Genomic DNA, 27,420 nt, shown 5'->3' with positions numbered 1-27,420 from the left:
TTTAACATATTTCCATATTTATTAAGATAACAAAGCAGAAAGACATTTGATGTTAGCTTTGAAAGTGCAAACTGAAGTCCTACCTCTACCAGCTCAAGGATACGGCTCAGACAGTAATGGTATTTCTAGGCAAAGGACTCCTACCTGTAGCTATCAAACTATCATGCATCCCTTGTGTATTTTCCTCATTAATGGAATTCTGCTAACAAGAAAATTAATGGCAGTGGTAGGAAAAAAGACAATAATTATAAATGATGGGTGGGCAATTATTCATTAAAAGCCTTACCTGGAAGCACACTATAATTAAGATGATATATTCTTGACTGATTTTCTAGATTACCATTGGAACATAAGTGGGCTACTATATCTGGACTGCAAAAACACAGGCAATCACTAGAGCCAAGCAAAAGAATACAGAATATTAATTCACTATTGCCATCTAGTGTTCATCCAGAGTTTTGCAATGCAGATATAATGGCCTTAAATAAAAGACAAGAATATGACTGGATTTTGAAGTCCCTTGTTTCCTATAATAACTCCAAACAACTATCTCTATATGGATTATGATGGACAGAATAAGAAAAATACATTATTCCATCTAGAAATACAGGGCTGAACAATTTCTTTTTTAGAGCATCTTGCCTACCTTTTCATGCAACAGACAAGATGTTCAGCATATTTTAAGATGCATTTTCAGGGGTATAAGATGCCCTTCATAAAATCAGCAACTACTGAATGACTTTTAAAAAATAAATATAAGCCATGGGAGCCCAACCCAACATAAGTTAGCATATGTGATACCGAGTCAAGTAAAAGACATGATTCAATATCTTTTTTTCTGCACTTTGGGAAGCCTGAAGTTGCCACTTCTCACACCCATTCCTCATGACAGGTAGATAACCTCCATCTTTAATCCTGACCTAGATCAAAAGCATAACAAGTTACCTTCTATAGCCTTATCATTCATGAATTTTAAAAGCCATCTGATCTCTGCAATAACATGAAAATTCTTGTCAATATCTGATGTTTACATTTATACAATTCCTAAGTATACATTCATGCATAACTGCTATGCAGAATGGATCCATGCTTGTTAAGGACAGCTTTACAAATGAACAAGTTGGTAAAGGTTTCCTCATTTCTGAACTAGGAAAAAGTCCCCAAAGGTCAGGATTAAATCCATGCTATGACTGACTATAACAGACTCCTGGCATATTTTTTGCAAGGAATTTATTAAGACTAAAATCTGCCACTAAGCAGTGCCCTCTACTTTAATCCTAAGTGGCTATCAATGTGGTGTAGTCAGTCAGTAATTGGAAAAAATACACTGAAAATTTCCAGAAATATTATAGTTACACTATATACTCCAAGATTAAACCCTGAGGCATAGCGGACCACTGGTAAACTCTGGATAGTGTTCTCCCCACCCAAAAGCATCCCAGAAGATTATTTTATTTCAAAGCCATCTATATTTGTATGAATCTACAGGTAGTCCTCAGCTTATGTCCATTTGTTCAGCAACTGTTCATTATGGCGGCACTGAAGAAATGGACTTATGACCAGTCCTCTAAGTTCTGGCCGTCAGTGTCCTTGGGGTCATGTGATCACAATCGGGGTGCTCAGCTCGTGATTACATCACAGCAAGCCTTATCACGTGATCACCATTTGCAGCCTTTCCTCCCAGCTTCCCACAAGCAAAGTCAATGGGGATGCCAGCAGGGAATGTCACAAGTCACCCCAGTAATTGCTCTCTCTGTTTTTTCTCCTGAGTAACCTGCTACAGAGTACGAGATCCCTGAGATCTCATACTCTGTGGTACCCCTGCCTGCACTCTATAGCATGAGCCTGCCCTCCTGCAGCCCCCAACCCACATGAGTTCCCTAGCACCCACCCATGACATCTCCCCACCCACCCCAGGGTACCTGCACACCCCTCCCTGTGCTCCTTATCTGGGACTCCTGCCTCTTCCTGCTTAATGATCTGTGCATCCTGGGGTTATGACAGCAACTGGGACAGCTGGGATTGCTGTTGCTAAGCGATGTGGTCACATGAAGTTGCGCTTTACAACTACATCACTTAGCAATGGCAATCCTGGTCTCAATTGCTGTCATAACCCAAGGACTACCTGTAAATATGTAATGGTCAGGATGTACTTGACACATACTCATTATTAGTAAAGAACTTCCATTTTTCCTATTTGACCAACAAAAGGGAAAATCTGCCAATAATAACATGGGTTACAAAAACATTTAACAAGTAAGTTGAGTATTGTTTTAAATTCAGGATCTTACTGCCTCTTGCAGCCCCTTTAAAGAACTCAACATTGCTTCTAGATAGCTGTTTGGTCACAAAACGACAGTATCTGCTACAGCCTCCAAGTTTCCCATGATCAACCAGGATAGCTTAGTGGTGGGAGCTTAGTAATGGTAGCTTAGTGATGGGAGTTGGTCCAACACATCCAGCATATTACCAGGTGGGAAAAAGTTTCCCATGATGTGTACTCTCCTTTATCATTCCTGATCCTTGTAGCCTTCTAGTAAGTTAGAATTCAGTTTGATCAGGGAGGTGCCTGCTTTACAAATAGTTATTTTCACATCTAAACAGTGTCATCCAAGGCTAGTATAAAAATCCTTCCCTTCTCTTCCTGCAGAAATAAATTTATAATATACTTTGAGGATAACACTGAACATTTCATAGCCTGCCTATGGTTGAAAACTTGATAGTAAACAAAGACACGTGGTTTCCAAAGGCTCAAAATATCAAGTTGAGAATAAGTTCCATTTCATGATTTACTTCTCAGTAAAGATGAATGTATGTAGTTATATTGCATGTATCATAGAAAAGTTGAGCTGAAATCCCAAGTTATTTCTTTTTCAAATAATAGTTTGTTTTTCAGCCATCCAGTTCAGGAGTGTACACAAAGCTTTATTCCTTTTCTTTCTTTTGCTCCTTCATTATTTTAAAGTTGGCACTTGTTTTTTTTTAAAAAAAGCCAGAAAACACTCGTTAATTACAATTGATGTTATTCCAATTGGATGTGTTCCTATTTTGAAACTTTTCAACAGTATGCAAATTTCAAGAACTTAGCAAATCTAAAAGATTTCCAGAGTTTGGGTTCTATAAATGCAGAGCTTTAAGCGCCAAATTATTCTTCATACTGCTTTGAGATATGAAAGTAATAAGAAATACATCAGTTGGTTGGTTTAAATTGTGCCCTGCTCTCTAATGTTCCAGAAGACAAGACTTCTTGGTTTGTTGCAAACAGGATCCTCCTATCTCAAAGTTTCTTCCCCCTGGAAAACTTCACAGCATTGGCAGACTAGAAAGCAGGTATCATCTTCTACACAGACAAGGCCAGAAGACATAGATTGTTTTGGACAGAAAGCAGTCAAGTCCAGATACATTAGCATAATCCCTCATGAAAATCAACAATCAGCAAGTATTTCAAATACTACCATTCAAGCTACACTGTTTTACCAAATTATACGGACTATTCTTTTAAGACCACAGTGAGGTTTAAAATGAATCACAGTTGCAGTTCTTCCAGTGCTCCATTTTGGCTTTTACTTTAGCAATGAAGTCCTCAGAGGCACATGAAAGTGGAAGTCGTGGTGGGCCCATTGGGATCCCGGAGAATAATGTCATGACTGCTTTGATTTGAGGAACACCAAAGCCTGCCCAAAGTGCAAAAATCATTCAGTTAACATACTACAGCATATCAAACAATTGGTAGATAGCTTTTTAGTGATGTGTTAATGTAATACAGGTAGTCCTCAACTTATGATGGCAATTGGGCCAGAATTTCCATCGCTAAGCGATGCAGTTGTAAGGCATGACTGCATCGCTTAGCCACGGCAATCCCTGCAGTCCTGGTTGCTGTCATTAACCAAATTGCAGAGTCATTAGATGAGGTGACTTCCTGCCAGTTTCCCACAACCAAAGTCAACGGGGAAGCCGGCAGGCAGGTAAATGGCTGCTGCTGGGTGGGGGAGGGAGTGGGGAAGTGCAGGGGAGGGTCAGGGAGGGTGTGTGAGAGAGGGTTGGCGAGGGTGCATGAGGTGCACTGGAGTGTGCAAGAGGTGTAATGTGGATCAGGGAGGGTGTGCGAGGATGCAAGGGGATGTGCATGAGAGGCATGGCGAGGGTCAGGGAGGAAGGGTGCATGGTGTGAACAGATGGGGGAAATGTGCCCCAGCAACTTGTGACCTTTCCTGCCAGCTTCCCCACTGACTTTCTGGGGAAGCCGGCAGGGAAGGTTGCAAATGGCGATCATGTAATTGTGGGGCACTGCAACCGGCTCTAAGTGCAAACTGGTTGCCAAGTGCCCAGATTGCAATCACATGAACTGGGAGGCTGCTGGGATGGCTGGAACTCCAAGGACCAGTCATAATCACCATTCATTCAGTACTGACGTAACTTCAAACGGTTGCCAAACGAACGGTTGTAGGTCAAGGACTACCTGTACTAAAATTAGAAAGAGGGATTCAGATCCTAAGTGTGATATATGCTTCAATCTGGTATGGATGCACTCACTGCACCTGTCAGTAGCTCCTAAAGAAGGCATACTTTTTGCTGAGCTAGAGTTAAGGAAGTGGGAACAGCATAAGACTATGTGTTACTGCCTCCTTAATTCCTGGAAATGAATGGCTACCATGTGAACACAGCAAAATATATGGCTTCTTTGAAGAGCAGTTGACAGTTGTACCTGCTTCAGATTGCAATAGCTGCACAACCCTAAAAAATGAAAAAAATGTAGCTGGAAAAGGAGAATCTGAATAAATAGAAAACAGTAAATCAAGAACTACAGGTAGTCCTTGGTTAACAACTACTCGTTCAGTGACTGTTCAAATTTACAACAGTGCTGAATGAGTGGTACAGGTAGCCTTCACTATCCGACTACAATAGAGACCAGAATTTAGGTCATTAAACGATTTGGTCATTAAGCAAATCAGAGCTGATTTTATGATCTTTTTATGATGGTCTTTAAGCGAATCACCGTGGTCGTTAAGTGAATCACCATGGTTGTTAAGCAAATCCAGCTTCCCCAATGGACTTTTTTGCCAGAATTTGCTTAATGGCCATGTGATTCGCTTAACGACCACAGTGATTCGCTTAATGACCATCGTAAAAAAGGTTGCAAATCGTTATCACATGATTGCAGGGTCATAAAGCACTTTTCCCAAGGCCATCATAACTCTGGACCATCATTAAACAAATGATACTTAAGCGAGGACGATCCGAGTTATGACCACTCCTTGAAGTTCCAGCCATCGCAGCCCCCCAGTGGTCATGTGATCATGATCCAGCACTCAGCGACCAGCCTGGATTTCTGACCTTTGCAGCATCCCGTAGTCACATGATCACAATTTGTGACTTTCCCTGTTGGCATCCCACAAGCAAAGTCAATGGGGGAGCTAGCAGGAAGTTGGAAGCCCTGGTCATGTGAGGTCCTCGCTTAATGACCTGTGGTGATTTGCTTAACAGTAGTAACCGGGGACTGCCAGAACAGCCGTCACTAAGCGGCACAACTGCATTGGTTAGCAATGGAGTTGCCCATCCCAATTACCATCATTAGGACTACCTGTAGAAGAAAGCATGAAGGGCAATTTATAAAATTAATGAGACACGGTTGAATGGAATTCTATAGATTTGAACTTCTGGGAGATGGAAACTGAGATTTGGGGGAATTGAAAAGCATTCAGTCCATGTTAGGGTGAGCTATTTAGCAGAGGCAAAAGGGTTAAATTACTGAAGTACTTACCTAGTGAAATGAGATAGCCGAGGAAGTCTTGAATACAGAACTAAGAGAGACAAAGTAAAATTATTAACCTAATGCCTGCAGTATTATAGTCAGATCCAATGGACAGCTGTGGGAGGTGAAAGAGTGGGTTTTATGCAACAATTTCAATTACTGCTGCCAAATTATGAGCAGAGACAGTACCAATTGTCTTGATGGATTCAACCAGGAAAATGTTTCTGAAGCAACTATCGTAACAGCCAAAGGTTACTTGCACATATTCCTTTCTGACAAGGCAGTCGGATTGAGTGGTTTCCACATAATTTCTTCACACAATGCATACTGAAGTCAAACTATGATATTTCTTATCATAGTAATGGCTGTCAACTTCGAAGCTGCGAAAATTTTCTCCAAGAAAATTCATGGAGAATAAGGTTGTTAACAGGGAGTATAAGAGGGGAAGTACTCCATCTCTCTTGTCCTTGTTGACCACAATGAAAGATAAGAATGTAAGAAGAGTTCTGAAATGAATCTGACAAAAGGCCTACATAGGCTAGCATTTGTCTGATTCATTACAGAACTGTTATGTTCTTATCTCCAGACCCACTTAGATGAGGCTAATCATCTAATTCTATTTTAATCTGGTTTTAGGTGCAGTTTTGAAATGGACACTGACTTGATCACCTTCTGGATGACCTTATTGGGAGAAAATGTGACTATTAATTCTGGAGTTTTCAGTAGCTTTTGATGCTATTAGTCGTAAGATCCTTCTGGGGAGGCTAATGAGGATATAATCATTACACTGCACTTTAGTTCCTGTTTGGAAAGCTTATTTCAGAAAGTAATAGCAGAGGGTTAAACATCTACATGAGCATGTTAAGCAAGATGGCATCATTTGTAATGGAAGGCATGTGCGAGGAGAATACTGGAATGGAGGATCAAGGTTATCAGGAAGGAGGGGAAGCATTCCTGACCAAGCGCTTCCTCAGCCCACAGCAGGACCATGAGAAGGTGAAGAAGTTGAGACTGGCCCCTCCCTAGAGTCTCTCTCTCTCTCTCTCTCTCACACACACACACATATATATATATATATATATACATATATGACTCTATTTATACACACATACACACACACATATATAGAGAGAGAGAGGGGGGGGAGAGAGAGAGAGAGAGAGAGAGAGTCTCCCTATAGCCACTAGATGCTTTAGCATAGGTTTAGTCTGGCGAGATTCTGTCTACTAGGTGCAAGCTAATAAAGGAACTATACTGGACTGGACTGCCTCGTCGTCGTTCTTGGGCTGGGCCTGACATCATTACACAGGTGACATTCCAATTTTTTAATGTCCAGTTCAGGCAAGATATCTGGGATCTCAAAAGACTCATGGAGGAATTGCATTCTGTTGTATCATATCTCACTGATTTCCATAAATGAGAAAGGGGGGATGCTTTAGAGCATTTCTTTTCAAATCAGGACCTCTTGAGGATCACAACCTGTATTATGGTGATATGTTCTTGCCAGCGGTAATCTAATTTGTTTGATAATGCTTGAAATCCATTGGTACTCTCGTCACTTTCCATCTGTTTCTATTAATTCATCCAAACACTGTTCCATTCTCTCCTAAACTGTATTCATATTTCTAAATCGATTCCACACTTTCAATTTTATAATACCTTCATAGGCCTGTAATACATGCTATGGTTTAATTTTTAATTTAATTTATTAAATTTATATGCCGCCCAACTCCCAGCAGTAATTATAGCAAAGAACAAAGTAACTTGCAATTGGCTTTAGTCAGACATTTATATGGTGGGATCTACCCAACCTTGAAGAAAGGTACACATGTTCTGTTATGGTTACTATTTGGGTAGGAGATCACCGGGAAATCCCAGGTTATAAACTAGAGTGGAAGGTAACCAAAAAAAAAAAAAATCCAGAAGAAGGCAATGGCAAATCACTTCCATATTGCTAAACAAAAGTAGCATGAATGTGTCCATGTAATTCATCTGGAGCTGAGCTTGACCTGAGGAAGACTTTACTTATTTATTAGGTATACCTCATATTTTTGTGCTGTGCAGATATCTCCAAGGGCAAAAGCTTCCAGTATTAAGTTATGTTTCTTGCCCAGGTAGTTATATGTACTGTTAAAAAGAAAAAGAAAAGAAATAGGAATACAAACAATGAAAAAGTAAATTCAAACATTCAAGACTTGTCAGCACAATACAGGTGATCCTCAGTTAACAGTGGTAACAGTCGGTAACATCCCTAAGCATAGAAATTGTCCAGTGGAGTCCTGTGACAGTTGTGCAATTATACAAAAGGAACAGAGATATTCACATTTCGATTACAAATTAAATAACCCAACCCAAACTACAGAGGAGATGAGCAGTGAGACTCCCATGTGTGTTTTAACTCAAAATCTAATTGTAGAATGGCTCAGATTAAAAGTGCTGCCTTTTCCTACATGGATGGGAGTAATTTTGATTGTAAAAATACTCAGCATGGTAAGTGCTATGCAGTTATGCTATTCCACCTGAATCACATTTGTGTCTCCGTCATTGCTGACATAACCCGAAAGGTAGATATATCCCAAACCACCAGCACTCACTGGTAGGGAAGATAGGAATTCTATTTATAAGCATCTGCATGTGGAAACTGAAGGTGTATAAATGGAAATATTCAGGAAACAAAAGATTTGCTCTTGACTGCTTCAGACCCTTCCTGGACAGCTTAGACTTCAAAAGCTAGTATTTAGACACTTTTAAGGTATAACTAACTTTAAGCAAGTTCTCACATATATACATATGTCTCAGTGATAATTAATAATTCACATAACATCTTGTATTATTTATTACACCAATGCAATATTATCCACCATCAGATGTAATAAGTGGCTCTTAACTGAACCAGAATTGTAATGAGATTTGGGGTTTGTCTAATAAACCCAGAAGGACTTCTTCTTAACATTTAATTCTTAAGAGCTAAATAATTCTGAGAGTACAGTTCTCAGGATGGGTGCTTTTAATTAATGTGTCATAAGATCTGGAAAAAAAAAAGCTGGCTGATAACTAGAATAAAGTTAGCTTTGAATTCTAAGTAGTTACAGTTCAACACCCTGAAAAGCATTCATTTGGGGAAGACTATTCTACACAAGATACAGCACCCAAATTCCCAAAGGCCCCTCAGCCATGTACAAAAGACAACTGACCTTCCAACAGCTCCATTCACTCCTATCACCAGGGCACTCAGGAGTTGCTACTTAGTGGAAAAGAAAAAAGGTGGGTTTTATTTATACATCACTTGAGCCAAATGAAAGTGTTCCAATAAAGCCACTTGTTACTGACACAATTCTATACCATTCAACAATAATGGAGCCATGCTGTTTTTGACATACAGAGGTTCTCTGGCAAGATGGCAACCATTTCCCGCCCCAGCCTCCTATTCCCATGGCCAGCACATCCAGTTATTCATTCTCTCCAAAAGCTCCCTAGGGCAAAAGAATTTTCCTCTTCCATTCTCTCTTGGGATTGTTCTGCTCAACAGATTTTACATCCTTCTTCCAACCAGCCAACGAGTTGGCCTGTCCCCCATGTAGAGCATGCTTCTCAGTTAGAACACATCACTTTTTGTTCAGGAAAAGCACTAGGAATATTCAGCTGGTCGAGGATGTCCTCTATGAGGACATCCAAAACTCTATTTGTTTATGTTCTCATAGGAAGCATCTTGTGTCTGCTATAGTTAAGAACTTTCTATATAAAATCCTTACCTCATCCACACCATACATAAACACAAACTGGTCATCTTTGCTTTTTTGCACACATCGCCTCAAATCCAGGAGGTCTCTGTCACTGAACTTCACTCCCTGAAAGGTGGGAATCTGCTCTTTCATACTATCTAGTAACTCTTCAGCATGAACTGTACAAAAAGACATTCATAGCAAACTAAGTTTTCAAGTCTGATCAAGCAAGAGCCATCATTACCGTTGGCATCATTACAGTTATAAACTAAAGGTAAACTTATTTATCACATATGTATACTGTGTTGCAATTCTACTCAACAAAGCAAAGAGTGGCTACTACAAGTGGGAAGCATTTTCCAGAGCAACTTTTTGCAATGTGGCATCTTCCAGATACTTTTTTAAAGCCACTCCCACTTAAGTCATTTGGGCCTGATTTGACTACTACATTATTGTGAAGTGCCTTATGCTCTATCTCTATCCATAAATCAATCCCACTGAGTTCAACAGAGTTTCCCTGGAAGAAAATAAGCATAGAATAGCAGTCTTAAAGAAATATTACCTAGACATGGTTTAAAAATTCAAGATAGTGAAAATAAGCTACTCAGAGTTTTGTCAGTGTCTACTGAAGAAACCTCCTAGAGAAGTCCATGGAAGAAAGATGGATGTAAATATAATACACAAAATAGAACTGCTTAGAAGTAAAGTTATCTTGAGATAAACTGGGTTTCTAGATTTGTAGCACTTACTTTTAATGCCAGTTATAGGAGGGATGTGATAATAATAGAATGGGATGTCAGGAGCTTCAGATGCAACTTCCCGGAAGAAGGCAACTAATTCACCTAAAACAAGACAAGGGAAGCAATATGGAGCATGGACCAACTGTAAAAATACAACTGAAAATGGGGAAAGCAAAAGGAAGAGCATTACTCTAGGCTTTCATCTAGGACAGCATTCTTCAACCCTTTGGATATTTTATCATCATCCAGGCAGAAAAATGAATGGAACTACAGTTTAACCCAGTGTTTCTCAACCTTGGCAATTCTAAGATGTGTGGACTTCAACTCCCAGACTTCCCTATCTTCTATTCTCTGGAAATCTCATCTGGCTGCTGAGGTTTCACAAGATATAGGCTGTTCACACTCAATCCACATTCAGTGCTACATTCAGCATTTTTCTATACTCTCATAGAAAATGCACAGCTCTGCCTATGTGCATTTTGAGGAACCTGGAGGGAAAATTATAAGTGGGAAGCAGCAACCAGCTGAAGTGTTGGTTTTGCAAAAACTGCCAGAGTTTTTGAAATTTTATCACAGCTGTGGGCAGCTTATGATTCCCCAAACAGCTTTCTTTGCAGTGCTTGGAGCTTCCTATGAATGATGGTGTAGTTTTCAATTTAAAACATTAGCATAATCTCTATATCACCCTGAACATGTAACCAAAAGATTTCCCATCTTTGCTTTACAATTACACATTTATGCATTGGTGAAACTTGTTTAAGAAGCAGCTGACAACTGGGGAAACAATTCAATGGTGGCGCAGCGGCTTAATGACGCTGAAAGTTGCCGGCCAGAAATGGTCGACGCTTCAGCGGTTCGAGTCCAGCCTTCGCATTAAACAGGGTGAGCTCCTGTTTCCTCCCCAGTTCCTGTCAACCCAACAGTTCAAAAACTTATGTGAGTAGATAAATGGGGACTCTCACTCTGGTGGGAGGAAAAATGCTGGCGGCACCTTGCAAAAAAGGAGTTGGGAGCAGTTGCTGGTAAGCGCGAAAAACCGCGCGCGCCCGAAAAGGGCGCGAAGCAACGGAAACCCCGCCTCCTGCGCTCGCCAGCTGGGCTCTGCCCTAGGAAGGAGGCTCTGGCAAACCACTTCCGAAAAACAGTTGCCTTGAAAACTGCAAGGACTCGTCCAAGCAGTCACTGCAGGGTCAGCAATGACTGAGCGCAGACAAAAAAAAAAAAAAATTCACCTTTATTCACCTCTCTGAAGAAAAGAGGGGAAATGACAGATATGCCATCTGCTCCTATCTGGGCTGCATGCTTGGCCTGGAAAGGAAGAAAGGAAAGGAACTGAAAAGAGACATTTATGAGACTATTGTTAAATTAATAATGCTAAAAAAATGAGAAATGCAAAATAACTTAATATGACAACAGGACCCGCTTCTGCTGATGTCAGACAGTATAAGCTTTTGAATCACACAAAACGTTTCATTATCTTCAAAGCAGTCATCATATTTTAGGGGATGCATACAGTATTTATCCATGTTTTATATTTATATACAATTCAATGAAGATGCAATGAAAAGACAATGAACTTCTTAAATTTGTGGATGAAAGTCATAGCACCACATTTTGCCTGGAGATGCATGTGTCAAGAACTTGCAAGGATAGAACTGAGGGTCTGCACATTTTAATTCTTGGTTTGTTTCCTGTGATCTGAATCATGGAGACTAATCCAAGGGACAGCTGCTAGACAAACCATTCTGTCTCACAGCTGATGATCACTCTAAGATCTGGGTCCCCAACATGGTCCTCACAGAGATCACCTTTGATACCTTGAGGGTGCGATATTTATGAAAAGACCACCAGCGTGCTGCAAAGCAAGCACCAACCTCCCTCACAATTTTTATTTCCAAAAATGCCTGTGGCCCCACCTGGCCCCATGAGTATTCTCAAAAAATAAAAATGGAAGATAAGTGTAGGCCAGTGCTTTATTTTGAAGCAAGGCCACTTGCCCACGGTAAGGAAATGAAATAAATAAGTGTTGCCAGCAATAGGCAACATCCAGGGAACTAGCTGGGATAGAAAAGTGTAACTTTCCAGTTTCCCTTCTGCTACATAAGTATTTTGTGCTTGGTCATGGTAATTATGGCAGCCATTTTGTGAATGGTCAAGTCTTCCCACTATAGCTAGTTTGTGTGACCATCCACAACATACTCTTAAAATTCCAAGTGTACTTCTAGCCCCAATAATGACTGGAGATGCCTGCTCTAAGTCTTTTGGTCCAATACATTCCATTTCTAAAATGAAGACTTCCTCCTTAATGTCATTTTTAATACTGGAGCCTCTGCTTACATGTTTGGTGAGAGAAACTAGAAAAACAGTGATGCCACCTTTGCAAAACACACTATTAATATCATTACTTCAATGTCTACCCTGGCTTTCTACTCATATCTGCATCTGTTAGTCATCCTCTACAATACCTCCCCTCGTAAGATGGTTTTCTATAACACTGGCCAATACAAATGAAGTTTCATGGAATTTTACAGGCACGCTTTTCAGAGAAATGTCCAGCCTGCAGTTAAAGGTGCCTGCGTCGCAGAGTAATTCAATTAAACTTGTCAGGAATTAGTTTCACTGAGTACATTAGCAAGTATAGAAAAAGCCCTGACAGTTCTTCCTATAAACGGAACCTGCCTTACGCAGAACTACTTGGAAATGAAATACCCCAAAGGCCCAGCTAGTTATGCCACAAGAAAATCCACATTATTCCCTACTAATGTCTCCTCTCCTTCTGAGCTGACTGTGGCTTCAGATTGAGGATAAAACAGGGAAGGGGAAATGTTAAAGCATTCCTCAACCAGCATAATTTCCTTCAATATAACACAAAGACTTCCTTAACATTTAAAACAGACACCATCTAGCCCGGACCTGAGTTTGGTGAGACTGTCTTCTGAATAAGTATGCAGAGATTTGGAACTTTTTCAAAGTGGGAAAAAGAGTTTAATATATTCAGCACCTGGCAAACTGTAGCCTCTATTACACAACTATCTACAAGACACTCAAGCATTGAGATAGTTCTGATGTGAATCATCTCAGTCAACCTGAATACAAACCTACAGTGATAATGAAGTTAGCTCCCTTTCTGAACTCTCAGGCCATATCTAGGAATAATGTCTCCTAGTTAGAAAAATTCTCTCCTTGCCCTCCAGTGTTCTGCTGGGCAAAAATCAAAGCACGGCCAAAGGGAAAAGTGCACAAACAGACATACTCACCAGGTCCTTTGATTCAGGTAAGCTCAGTGCTCCAACATGAATTATTACATGATCCAGTCTGCAGGGAAAGGAAAAAAAATTATTTTTTTTAATGTTTTTGATGACAAGCCGAGATGATCAGGGTGGGGGGGGGGTAATTAAAGTGAAGATTATTGTATTATATTCATTTCACAATATTACCTTGCTCTATGTGTTATATGAACCTGCTGTGTGTCACTGAGAAGCGCACATATTAGCAATGTTATGTGGGAAAAGCTGGAGAGGGGAAAGAGCTATGTTCCCTTAAATGAAGTGCAAATAACCCATGGAGTGCTACCTAAAATTACACTGCTGAATAGGAGAAGTAAGTGTTTAAATGGGTGTATCAAGCCTCTAGTCAGCTTAGCACGCCTGTTTTATTTTTAAAAAAAAAAAAAACACCCACAGGTTGATACGTTGGCTTCACCCCCATAACCATCTTACTGCATCAACTCTGAATTTCAAAATTTGGAGGTGATGTTTTACACCTATACAAAACAAAAGGAGTACCTTCAATCACATCATCATACCCTGTAATCTTACTTGTGCAGGTGTCCAGAACCATTTATCTGAAACTACATATTATTTAGTGAAAAAAGTCAAACCTCTAATTATTTTGTATCTGTTAAGTGTTGAGAACATTTCCTTGAAAACGCATTTATACTACCATGTTCATTCTCCAAAGCTTCAGACACTTTTTCAGCCAACTCATTATCATTTTCACTGCCAGCAATTTGTGGCTTTCCCCTACTAGTATCTAACCATGGCATGGACGTGGTTTGACATCTCTTTTTCTGCCATGTTCCCATGATGTTGCCTTCATCTTATCCCCAACCCATACCTGAGATAGCTTAAAATTATCCCTATCAGCTATTGTTCAGGGCATCAGGTAGTCCAGCATTCCTGCTAATGTAGGCCTCCAGACTGGAGATAGGTTTGCAGACCTAATGGGTGAAGAACTTCCTCTTCCTCTTTGCCTACTGTCTCTCCCAGCCTGGGGGTGAAAACTGGCAGCTGAAAGAGAGAATTCTAACAGATGGCTAAATCTGGACATCTAGCTATCTGCCCAAACCATTGCTAGTACTTTTCTTCAGTGGATTTTTTTCTCATTGGCTGGAGATACTGAGAAGAGGTGATGGGGAGGAAGCAGTCTTCCTGGCATAGGAAATGAGGACACTGACCCCCAGCTACATGTAGGAACAGATGTATCTGGGAGCAACATCTATGACAATAGCAACATCTATGCTGATTTAGTTTCTGCTGGCTCACCAACAGGATGAGAGTATTGTAAATGAGACAAGGGGAAAAGGCCTTTGAAATGCTCAGAATTTCACACGGCCAATCAGTCCAACATTCAGCTTATCAATAAGAGAGCATGAACAATAACCCTTCATCAGTTCCCTGCCCCTGTTGCCAGATCCACATTCTTCTGTCTGGTGTTTTGTCCTTGGAAAAAAGGGTTTTTGCATAGAGTCTGAGTGATCACAATGACAGGCAGCTACAAAGCCACAGTACAAATGCTGTCATGGAGGGGAGTTCACATAGAAGTCATTCTTGTTTCTGAATCAGAATTATAGCACACCAAGAATCCTGCCTTGGTCAGCAATATTCTACTGTTCCCCCCATGTCATCTTTTCTTCCTCATTTTCATCCTCTGGGTCTACAGCTAGTGCTGAAGTACCACTTCCAATAGCCTCAGCCAACATGACCAACAGTAAGGGATGTTGGGAATTGTAGTTCAGCAGCATTCAAAGGCCCACAGATTTTCCCACTTCTGCTTGAGACAAAATACGGCAGATATAACCAATTCAATGTATCCAACCTGGCGCCCTTCAGATGTGTTGAACTTTCCATAATTGACAGTCAGCACGGCCAACCATCAGGAGTTATAAAGATGAAGTCCAGCAGCTTTGAAATGGACCAAGTTGAGGAAGACATAATAATCACTTCCTATTTTTCCTCTTGGTTCAACAACAGGAAGAAGCAGGGAATTTGCAAGTAGCAATTAACTTATTATAAACAACCACTTCAGCAATATTCTGAGAAAACAATCCCACTGGCATTTAACCTCCCCCCTCCAAAAAAAGCAATAGCAGCAATCAGAGAATGCAGATTTCACAATCTAGTGTCTTTGCTTAGCTAGGCAACAATTTCACCCAAAACACTGCAACCTTTGCCCCGTGAATTACTCACTTATCCTTGCCTTGGGTCACCCATTCCTCCGCCAGCTGTTTCCTCTCCTGACTGCTTAGGGATAGACCTTCTCCTGTTGTTCCATTCACTGTTGTTAAAATATATATATTTGACATATAAAAAGAATAGAGTATATTTTAAAGTGACTAACAAAGAAGGTTAAAGGAAACTCTGCTTTACATTCCTTTGCCTACCAAGGCCTCTAATGTAGTTGTAAATATCAAAACTATTCCGAATGGTGACATCTTCGCTAGAGTTCACTTGGCCACTTCCTTCAAAAACTTCAGGTGGCAAGTTAAAACAGTTTTATTTGGGAGCATTCACACCAGCCATATTTGGAAATAATAATAAGGCAAAATTGCTTAGAAGTGTTTGTCATTCAAACCAACAGGAGCAGTTAAAACTAGAAAAGTCAAAATGGGGCTTTCAAAAAATCAAGCAGGGATAACAAGACATCCTCTTGCTTATTACTGATAAACCTAAATGGTGAAGAATTCTGATTTATCATTACATTTATCATTTGTCATATGACAGCCATTCTGGAACTTGGCTGTGTTAACACTATCACACTATGGTTTTCAGTTCAGTACATCTGCAACATACATGCTTTTCCCCCTTATTTCTGCTGGTTTTATTGTTCACTCCAAAGTTTTGATGGTTGTTCAGGGAGCCTTTCTCAATCTAATGCCTGTCAGATATGTCAGAAACTTGGCGTTCCCAGCCACATCTCAGAACTTCAGTATCAGTACATTTGAAGGGCAGCAGAGACAATCCACGTAAGGTAAAAAAAAAAAAAAAATTATTTTAGTTTGTTAGTTATCAATTTGAGACTTTAGAATCATTTTAATTATTATTTCCAAAACTTGATCCATTCTTTTAAGTGAGCGGCTTTCCAAATACCTACAATAAAGGAACCCTTTCTATATAGAGTTTTTCTGCAACAGTACTTGGGTGTTGTGCAGAGATGGTGTGAACACAGGCCAGGGATCAACATGGTTTATGCAGCATTTAGTAAACACACTTGGAGAGGACCTTGGGATCAAGTCTGAAACTAAGATTATAGCTTACTACACTTAAACAATCCATGATCATAACCAAGGTATGATTAGAACGATAGAAGGTATGAGGTAGAAGAAATAATCTGGCTCAGTGTTTCTCAACCTCAGCAACTTTAAGATGTGTGGACTTCAACTCCCAGAATTCCCCAGCCAGCATGCTGGCTGAATTCTGGGAATTGAAGTCTACACATCTTAAAGTTCCCAAGGTTGAGAAACACTGATCTGGCTTAAGCGCAGGAGTCTGCTAAACATTTGGCCATTTAGCCCATTTGAAAATCACCACTGAGGCAAAGTTCATCACTGTTCTGGGCAGACCTGCTTAGCAGCTCTGCCATCATAGCTCTTAATATTCAGCCTGAATCTCCTTTCTGTCCATTACTTTTTGTCCTACTCGTGGTTTCAGTAGAGAACAGATCTGTCCCATTTTGCTCATGACAGGACTTAGGCATTTGTAAACCACTATCATTTTTCCCTAGTCTCCTTTTCTGCAAGCCAAACATGCCCAGCTCCTTAAACCCTGTTCAATTTGGCAGAGTGTTCAAGCCTGTTGAGGTAATGTTGAATTGTGATTCTTGTCCTTGATGTTATTGGCAATTTTATTAGCTTGGTGCCCTCTGCAAACCGGATAAGCATCATTTCTGTTCCACTGGGGCCTGTCTATTCCCAGATAAGTTCTTATGCCACATCCTCTTGGCAATCTCATTCCTTTATAGAGAGCTCTCAGTATAATACCCACATGCTTGTCACCTTTCCTGATGAATCTAAAAAAAAAAGCTAGTCTCCAGTCGTTTCACCTTTTCCTTCAGCAAGGAGAAAAGCTCCCATTTGCAACAGGCATAACTGGCATATGTTTCCCACTCAGGTATGTCACTATAGCTGCTGCTTCAGTGTCTATCCTTTCAGGAGAACCTGAGGTGCACTGGTTCCTTCTCCTATCAATCTTCCTCACAAAACTCTTTTCTCTTGCTTATTCCCCTGTAACCTTACTCCAGTCACCAGCTCTGAGTTGCTTCTTTCTACAGAAGCCTGCAGCCCCTCTCTCTCTGGCTAGTTATATAATCAGTAAATCAGCAGAAGCTGTAAGACCTTCCCCCTCAGATCATGCGCTCAGCACCCCCTAGCACAAAACAAACAGCTGCTCATAAGCAGCTAAGCATCATTTGCAAAACCTTGGAAGATCAGCTCCATGACTCACAAGTTTCCTCGTAAAACTTCCTATTTGCTCTCCTGATTGTTCTGGTCATGAGCTTCCAGATGCCTATTTCTTTCTGAAGAGTGCGAACTAAGGCAGTTGAGGGTTTTAAAATTTTGGCTTGCTTAGGCACATCATCCCAAAGGTAGACCTCCTCTCCTAGTTTGATTAGCCACTTACACAAAGAGAGGGACAAAGTGGAACCAAATGGACTGAATGCACCCGTACTTTACCAAATGCACCCATACTTTGTTCATATGCTGTGCAATTCATAGTTATCATTCCTTGGTTATCTGCATTTGACCCTGTATCCATTTCTGAGCCAGAAGTTGTTCCATTTATTCAAAAAGAAAGTTTCCTTGTAATACATGTTATAATCTATGTCTTACCAAATACATTCCTGACACCTTGCTCATTTATTAGGTAGTCCACATATTGGCCGATCACAGAGAGATTGATGTTTCTAAAAAAAGAAAAGAGGAACACAGCACAGCAGATGTAGCTAGTTATAAAAATCCTTTACAAGTAACATCTTACAAACTAAAGTTCCTAAAAAGATGGAGGCTTAAGTCAGAGATAAGCAATTGATAGTGATGTCACTGAACTTCAACTACCAGAAATCATGGCCAGTCTTGCCAATGAGAAGAGATGCTGAGAATTGTAGTTCAAGAGGATAAAGAAGTCCAGAGATTGCCCATTCCTGCTTTAAATAATCAGAATTTTTTCCTTGTTCTGTCACTGGCACAAAATATTGAGTAACTAAATAAAAGCTAATAAGCAGCTTTTAGTGTTTTCCCCAAAGTACATTTACGAGGGGGGGGGAAGTTAGATTATAAAAGCAAGCAGACAGTGGTACAAAACAGGATCTATTAAGAGTTGAATTTTGATCTGACTTTCAAGATTTTGCTTCTGCCCGAGTTTCAGCATAGCATAGAAAGGGCACTTCCATGACTTCGTCACCTACCTATTCATGATTCCTATTAAAACCCAGGTAGGATCAATGAAGGAAAAAAGCTCTCACATATTCCCAGATAGAGGCAGATAATAGTTTTTCTCCCAGAAATGTGAAAGACACTAAAGGCATTGTCCCCTATGGTATAGATACTTATTCCAAATTACTATGTTTTGCTCAGAACTCAAGCATTCTCCACATAAAGAAAGCCAATGTCATATTATCTTTAACAGCCTGAGGAAGTCAGGCTATTTTGAGTACAGTATATAGAATACAATTAATTCATCCTTGCACAATATCAGGAGCAGCCTCATAGTTCACAAACTATTCTTAAGTTTACCACATAAGCATATATGCTACTCAGAATCTCTTAACAGTTAAGGATGAACTACGGTGAATTCTGTGACTGGAAACAGATGTATTTGCTTAGAGAAAATTGACTATGTCCCACCAAGTCAGTGTCAACTTTTAGCAACCACATAGATAGAACTTCTCCAGGATGATCTATCCCTAACCTGGCCCTTCAAGTCTTCCAACGGTGCACCCATTGCTCTTTTAATCATGTCCATCCACTTTGCTGCTGGTTATCCTCTTCTCTTTCTTTCCACCTTTCCCAGCAGTATGGACTTTGCATGGGAGCTGGATGTCCCCATAATGTCTCCAAAATATTGAGAAAGAAGAAAATATTGTTTACAATATCAGACCAAAGTCCACCTGTTATAACATTTTTTCCTTTATAAATTGGCAGATGAGAGTATCTTTGCTGAAAACTCTTGGTTTATTCTATACTACAGTGATATTACTCTACGGTGGGACCTTCTACATCTGATGGAGGAATCTATATAGGCTAGAAACCAAAAAGCTACTTCAGACACACCTGAGGATTTGTATATCCAGCTATATTGATGAGTGTTACTCTGTGTGTGTGTGTGTGTGTGTGTGTATATATATGTGTGTGTATACAGTAGAGTCTCGCTTATCCGACATAAACAGGCTGGCAGAACGTTGGATAAGCGAAAATGTCGGATAACACACAGTAATGATTGAGAGCGGTAAAAAAAAAAAAAAAAACCGATCTGCTGCGCCTGTTGCAATCGATTTTTGCATTGCGGCGCCGCACTATCAGGAGCAACAAGAAAGAGTACACTCACGTTCGCAAACAAGCGGCACACTTTTCTCGTCGCGGATTTATGTGTGTTGTTGTGTTTTTTTTAGGGGCATTGGATAAGCGAAAGTCGGTTAAACGAGACTGTACTGTATATATATATATCACAAAGACACATAATGTAATCCCCAACTATCCTTCCAAAGTAATTATTAACTATAGGAAAGATAAAAGCAATATACAGAGGAAAAATGGATTATAGCTAATGTAGAAGAGAGGAAGGAAAAATTGCAAAGTACAAATTCCATCATTTCTATAGCTGAACAAAGGTATTTTAAGCAAATGAGGCAAGTTAAATACTTACAAGAACCAAAAAGCAAATATGATAAGACCCAAGGCACTAGCTAATTATTGCCATTCAGAAGACCATACCCCCCCCCCTTTAAAGATATTTGCTTAAGAACGGTGCATCTAATTTAAATTAATTAATTTCTGAGCCCACCAAACTGAACTAACATTGCTTTTAGCACCAATGAAACATTTACCCATCCTGAGTCATTGGGGTAATGGTGGCTGCAACCAGCCCCTGCAGCTTCTTCTGGGGTGCCATGGAACAGGCTGATTCAGAGATACTGAAGAAATCTGGCTGGAATAAGCAAAAAATTAGTACTGAGCACTGGGTAACTTCTGTTAATACTAAAACTTTAAGACAAAGTTCATGACCAAAAGAATGTGTGAATATCTTCTAAACATTACTTACTATTCTGGTATAAATAGCAAGAACAAGGGCTCTGGCCATTAATTCTGTAGTAACCTCACAGACTTAAACAGCTTTGCAGAATTCATCAACAACATATAATAATTATAGAATATAACACATTGAAGCTATAGGCTGAATAGATCTGAGCTAGCACTGAGTGACCAGAGCCAGAAAATATTCTTGAGGTGATGGAGGACATTCAAGGATCTTTCTACAGATGAACACCAATCAGAAGTTTTGCTTTGGACTCCAATTCAGTGGATTTGGAAAACAGGCTTATTCATTTTTGGCTGGTTCAGGGGGCCCTCAATTTAAGTCAGGTCACAATGATCTCTTTCACCGACAAGAATTGGAAATAAGAATACTAATAAAAAATTCTAAGCTTTTTAATGGATACAGTTTTCAGGAATAGTAGCCGCATAAGAGGATATGAAACCTGCTAAATTTCAGGCTAACAGATTTATGAATTTTATTAGGCACTGTTACATTTTAATTTGTCATAATCCAAAACACTACTCAATATTACTATCACATTGACTTCCATGGACTCAGTGCATAATTTACTTTGGTTAATACTGTAGAGATACTTTATTTTTATTATTAGACTTATGTTCTCCAACTATGAAAGAGGAGTGCTAATGTTGTGTGTTCCTATTCATTGTAGAGAACAAAGGTAATCTAAAGAATAATCTCTGACTTTCATGTTTTCAAACAGATAGCAGTCATTGCTTCATCTCTAGATACAGTAAACTAATTTAATCAGGATTTTCTCAGAAACACCCAAAAGGCAGCAACATGTGTAGGTGGAATTTGTGCCACAGCCTTATGGATAGCATCAAACACAATAATCCAGTCTGAGAAAGAATTTTATGAAACTCATTGCTAACTCAATTTTGCTCAATCCTAATTTTGTAGGATTCATCCTAATGAAGGCATTGGGCTTCTAATGTTTGACCCAGGCAGAAACACACCCAACTTCCTTGGTAGAAGTGGAACTTCTGTATTTTATACAAAAGGTCACTTCCTGAATTCCACTAAACCCATGTGAAAATATGCTTTTAGACCACCACTGCCTTCCTTGCGCCCGAAGCCCTGCTTTTGCATACGTCATGTGCTTCTTGTAAAGGGGTATCAAAAGACGCTCAGCTACTACAGCATAGATGATCAGCCGGTCATACTTTCTCTTGCCCAGTCTGAGTCATTTTTTAAAGATCTTTTTGCAACCAGAGGGATCTATCCTGATACTCTCCTTTCCCAGTCTAAGCTAAGTCAGCAATCTGCAAAGACACAATAGACTATAATACACTTACCTCTCCCCTATCCGGGAGCCAAGACGGTCCTACACCGGTTTCAATCAAATCACGGCCAAACAGACGTGACTCCTCCTCTCCCCGCCCTTCTATGTTTTGCCCCCTTTTGGAAACACTGAGCATGCTCGGAAACAGCACGTGAGTCTCTGCCTTGATCTTAACTGTTTAATGGAGACTCGGCGTTTCTGCTGGCTGAGTTTTCAAACGCGGAGTTGTCGAAAAGGATCGTAGCGGAGGGAAATTCAACTACTGCGGAGACTGAGGAGGGCTTTGTGGCGAAGAGAAGGTTCGTCGCGGCTTAAAAAAAAAAAGCTATGAGTTATTTTTAAGACACGTAGCCCCGCCTTGGAAAGAGTACGCCTAAAGCGTAATCCTCTATGTACCCAGCAGTCAGATCCACCAAATCCGGAGAGATTGGCCTTCAGATGGATCGGTATTGGATTGTTTATTCCGTTTACACCCGTTCTTGTCTTTGGTACTTTGTTGTTTAGTCGTTAAGTCGTGTCCGACTCTTCGTGACCCCATGAACCATATTGCGCCAGGCCTTGGTACTTTAGTGTGGTAAATATGCTTCTCCCTTTCTCCTGTTTACAATCCCGACGTCAGTTAGACTGATGCTTAGTCCCTGGCCCCAAATCACCAATGACCTTCGGGGTCAATGGGGGACTTGAATCCGGATTTTCACAGTCCTAGACTATTACGCTCATCATTGCAGTGCCCTTGGGTGTGTTTACTCTGGACTGCAATGATAGTAGCATGGACAGGACTGACAAGGCAGCATGTGGCATTGGGTGTGTTTACTCTGGACTGCAATGATAGTAGCATGGACAGGACTGACAAGGCAGCATGTGGCATCCTGTCACTAACACCAAATCTTTTGTACCTGCATCGTAACTTTGCACGCATGCCCCAAAGGGGTGGAGCGTCTGCTGCAGTGCTGCTTTCACTATTTTGACACAAGCAGCAAGGGCCTGTGGATGCCACAAACTAGTTAGCTGCTCAGGGCGGGATCCGAAGCCAACAGTTGCTCTGGAGGTTCTGTCAATGCCTTCCTAAAGAAGCTGCATCTTCCTGGGCTTTCAGGGTAGCCCCGTGATCCCGAGAAAATGTGCGGCCAAGAAGGTGCCAGCAGAGTGCAACAAATCTCTTCAGAGGGTGTCATAATAAGAGGGAAAATACTTCTTTAAATACCATTACCGGGGCATCTGTGGAAGTGGGTTAAAAAAAACAAAAACAAGTAGATGGTCATAATTGAGGCCCCATCCCTTTTGTATATACACTGACATTACGCACTCAAAAATTATGACAGCTTCTAGGTTACCCATTTTGTTTGGAACTGACATAATTAGCCCCCTTCCCTGCCAAAAGTAAAAACCAGGACACTTTACTTAACATAAATGTATGTAATTATGATTAATCCATAACCTCAAGTACTCGCACGGATGCAATTAGAGCTACTATAATTGCAAAGTTGTGGGTGACTACTAGATGGCAACAAAGAGATACTGGAACCTGTGTCTTTGCTACCATCTAGTGGTTGCCCATGTTTTTGCAACCAAGATACGGGAGACCCATGCTGCAACTTGCATGAGCCTGTTGCACCAAGCTTTGCCCCCCATCTCTGAATTCCAGTGAAGTGTACCCCCTCACCCCCACACCCTCCCTTACTTGATCCCGGTATTCCTCTTCCTTCTGGCCTGTTTTCTTGACAATAAAAATATGTTTTTAACTTTCTCCTGAGCTACTTGCGTTACTCTTTCATATTGTGGTCAGAACTATGGCATCTTTAGCTCATGCATTTTTCACTGATGCAACTAAGTTTTAAAAACTTGTTTGTGCTTTAACAAAATGAAAAGAAAGAAAAATACAGTGTTGGCTCTGGTGGAGAGGGCCACCATGGCAGGATGGGGAAGTGGCAGCGCAATCGGGAAATACAGACCAAGCTATAGAAATCCTTTATGTACTTCTGGTAGCACATCAGATGCTTTATACCCATCCATGGCTGGAATTGCAATAAAAAAGAATAGCCATGTTAACTACAAATTTTAAAAAATCCAAAATCACCAAGCCACAGGGTAATACATTTGTTAAATCAGCCATGGATTTACTGGATTTAATTAGTTCAATATCTGCTGGTAGCAGGCTAAGGCCTGGTTTTTACTTGGATGGGGACCCACTGGGGAATTTCAGAGGAGGGAGCTAAAAAAATATGCTGGAAGAAGACAGTTGGAACCCCCTTCTGTACTGTTGTAAATAAAACTGCCGGGATGTGTCTTCATATTTATCAGAGATCAAGCTTGACTCAAGGGTATCCTTATGTTTTTAAATTTCTTAGAACTAAAAACGTTTTACCAGTTACAAGTTCTGTGGTTCTCAAACTCTTCAGATAAAGTAGTTAAATGCTGCGGGTAGGAGTATAGTTGGGACAACTGGGACTATAATTATTCTTTTCGGAAATGAAAATTTTTTAAATCTGTTCTTTTCCTTCTTTTCCCTTCTAGTTTCAGAGTCCCTGGTTGTAATTTGCAGTTACTCCCTACCAGAAAATCTGCATGTTTGGAGGGTCCATCTATCACTGATGCTACTTGGTATCAGACGTGGCTTAACTATCATCAGCCATTTTCCAGTGCCACCTTCCTTTTTATTTCTCACTTTAACTATTTTAAAAAGTTGCAAGGAGTACACAGATGCTTGGATTCCCCGTAGCAACTTTGGCAGGGTGGTGGTGGTACTTAATTGTGTCAGTTCCAGATAAGATGGCTAGCCTAGTAGTTGTCATAATGTCTGAGCCAAGACACTGCAATTCCATTGTTCCCTCTCCTATAATATAATAAGTATTGTTCCAACTTCAGGGTCTTCTTAATGCTTATTAATTAAGCAATCTTTACAGGCTTGTAGCTTCCTTTGCCAACCATAATTTTTCCTGGTTAAATGGTATGGCCCATACTAGCTCAGGCGAGGAAACTATCAACAGTTTGCTCTTTGGTGTGTGGCTGTAATTATAGCTGATAGCTGAAGGCTCTAGGTCTGCCAGCTCTTGATTGTAAAATGCCCTTGTTGATTTCAACATGGGGGGCAGGGATGAAACCAGAAGATACTAGAAGAAGCATCATACGGTGAATAATTCAGTTGTGGAGGGGGGTTCCTTATAAGAAGAATGGCTTGCTTTTGGGGGTGGGGAAATGACCAGAAAACCAAAAACCAAAGGCTGTGGAGAAGTATTTTAAGGCAAATAAATAATTTGAGAGTTGGGGAGTTGGGGATGTTTGCAAGTGGGGAATGGGATTTTCATTTTATTTTTCAGATGGGGAGAGCAAAGATATCTAGCCAGGTTGGTCTGGTTCACATGAACTGGAATGGGAGAAGATTAGATCTCCTTTCCACCCACCCACCCTCTCTCTCACACACACAGAGCTTCTTTGGCTTCAGTGTGTGACTTCTTAATCAGCCTAGTGCAGTGTTTTCCAACCTTTGCAACTTTAAGATGTGTGGACTTCAACTCCAGCCAGCATGAAGTTGAAGTTTGCACATCTTAAAGTTGCTAAGGTTGAGAAACACTGGTCTGAAGTTATTGTATCCCTGTGCAGTGCAAAGAAGCTCTGGTGAGCTAAAAACCAAGCCCTCACACATGCCAAAACTATGGCAGTCCCTCTTGCTCGTGATGCCTCTTCTGCTGTCAGCAGCACTTTGGGAAAGGTAATATAGAGGCAGCTGAATTTGGAAAAGAGAGATTTCTTCCTTAGAATGTGATTCATTCCTTCTTCCTATAAGCTTTTGTGACAAGAAGCCTCGTATCCCCACCATGCAGTCTTGTGAAAAGGAAATCTTCCTCCCTACCATGTAGTCTTCCCACCCATGATCAAAGCAAAAGGTGAGAAACTACAATTAGAATGGGCCAAATACATACAGTAGATTAAAATGCAGCAAGAGATGCCAGGCTAATAGCATTCCTCCCTAACTGAGGTTTAGCAGGAGATCTGTTTGATCAAATAAGGAGGGATCCCTTCGCCCTGGGAAAGCTCACTGCTGCCACACCGACAGCTGACTCTGTACATTTGCTGTTGGAAATAAACTTCATCTCTGTTTCAAGCAACTGCCTGCGCATTTTATTCCCAGCTTGAAAATCAACTTTCCAATATTTTCCACTGATAAGCATCCCAGAAGAGCTCATTATTTTTCAGGCAAAACTAGTTAAAGTACTTCTGTGGCTGTCAGTGCATGTAAAAGAACCTTTTTGAGAATGAGCTAATATATCCCAGGCAAAAAGTAAGGAAATCCTTTAGAAATAAAGGATGCCTGTTCCAAACAAACTTCCTTAAAATTAGTAACAAAAAATAGAATGATGAAAAATTGAAGTAGTAGTGCAGAAAGATGTAGCAAAATTCATTTGTCTTTAGAATAGGTTCCTAACTTCTGTAATTTGATCTTTGCTCATGCATCCAGTCACAAAGTGTGCATTGTTTAGTACAATTTTGTATTCGTATACTGTTTTTGAACTTGAGCTCATGTCGAGAGACAAAATTTATTTAAATCAATGAGGTGGAGAATTCATAAGTAGCTCAGGTCAGGATTTCATACATATGAAGTGTGGCTAACATAGGGTAGGGTTAGGATTGCTTAATTTGATAAATTTATGTTTAATGGCATTCAATTAAATTAGGTTTAAATTAAATTAATGAGAGCAAGTTTGGAGTAGTGGTTAAGGTGCTGGCCTAGAAACCAGGAGACTGTGAATTCTAGGCCTCCCTTAGCCAAGAAGGTTGACTGGGAGACTGGGTCAGTCATTCTCTCAGCCTAACCCACCTCCCAGGGTTGTTGTGGCGAAAGTAGGGGGAAAGAGTATTGGGTATATTTGCTGCCTTGATCAGTGTGTGTGTGTGTACACACACACACACACAGGATAAAACTATAATAATAAATCTACTTATTCCTATTTTCTTCATTTTTGACTTACTAGAGGTTTTTGTATAATTATAACAAAGAAGCTTCAGAGTTACTTGCAGGACAATTCTGCAAATAAGAGGAATTTGTCCAACAGCCTGAATGAAACCATCACATTGCACTCTGACAGGGCTCCTCTGTCAAACAGGATGTAGCACTGTTTTATCCAGTACTTTAACAGTTCTTGTAACATGCTGTAGGTGAAATGCTGCCTGATGACCAAAGGGGAGGTAGCATGTCTTTATTTATTTATATTTTAAATTTAGTCACCACCCATCTCACTCAATGAGCAACTCTGGGCAGTTTACAGTAAAAACAAAAATAAATACTGGTTAAAACGCTGATTAAAATACAATAAACCAATGCTCATTAATATTAGTATGAATATTATTTTGAAACCCCCAAGAAACACCTAGGATT

General features: G+C 40.3%; 1 protein-coding gene and 1 long non-coding RNA gene across 4 annotated transcripts in view; one reads left to right on the top strand and one right to left on the bottom strand.

Annotated features, from left to right (window-relative positions):
• Positions 1-22,317, bottom strand: NPL (N-acetylneuraminate pyruvate lyase). Of its 2 annotated transcripts, none has more exons than XM_088154360.1 (12): positions 22,060-22,317; positions 20,535-20,635; positions 18,322-18,395; positions 15,683-15,770; positions 13,472-13,529; positions 11,447-11,522; positions 10,224-10,316; positions 9,505-9,653; positions 8,947-8,993; positions 7,795-7,879; positions 5,762-5,801; positions 1-3,674 (listed from the first exon to the last, which is right to left on the bottom strand). In XM_088154360.1, the coding sequence occupies exons 1-12, from the start codon at positions 22,180-22,182 to the stop codon at positions 3,517-3,519; spliced, it is 1,092 nt and encodes a 363-aa protein (XP_088010486.1). In that variant the 5' UTR covers positions 22,183-22,317; the 3' UTR covers positions 1-3,516. The 2 variants fall into 2 exon arrangements, with proteins under 2 accessions (XP_088010486.1, XP_088010487.1); XM_088154361.1 differs by having other exon boundaries at positions 20,535-20,631; positions 22,060-22,158.
• A 21-nt stretch (positions 22,318-22,338) lies between these two features.
• The window catches only part of LOC148214127 (uncharacterized), a 36,029-nt gene continuing 30,947 nt past the window's right edge, over positions 22,339-27,420 (top strand). For both annotated transcript variants that reach the window (XR_015798582.1, XR_015798581.1), the window contains exon 1: positions 22,339-22,492. This is a non-coding gene — a long non-coding RNA (uncharacterized LOC148214127). The remainder of the gene's footprint in view (positions 22,493-27,420) is intronic.

The sequence above is a fragment of the Python bivittatus genome, unplaced genomic scaffold (genome assembly GCF_059951505.1).
Source record: "Python bivittatus isolate LINGU-HERP-01145 unplaced genomic scaffold, Pbiv_v1 ctg000700_np1212, whole genome shotgun sequence".
In the NCBI taxonomy this organism is placed as follows: Eukaryota; Metazoa; Chordata; class Lepidosauria; order Squamata; family Pythonidae; genus Python; species Python bivittatus.
Note: the sequence above shows the minus strand (reverse complement) of the source record. Positions and strands in the feature narration are given on the sequence as shown.

Coding starts and splice junctions, on each gene's coding strand:
- NPL (XM_088154360.1), bottom strand. CDS start 22,182: ATGCTCAGTGTTTCCAAAAGGGGGCAAAACATAGAAGGGCGGGGAGAG. Junction 18,396..20,534: donor ACCCCAATGACTCAGGATGG/GTAAATGTTTCA, acceptor TTCTTTTTTTAG/AAACATCAATCTCTCTGTGA. Junction 13,530..15,682: donor GTGACCCAAGGCAAGGATAA/GTGAGTAATTCA, acceptor CTTTCCCTGCAG/ACTGGATCATGTAATAATTC.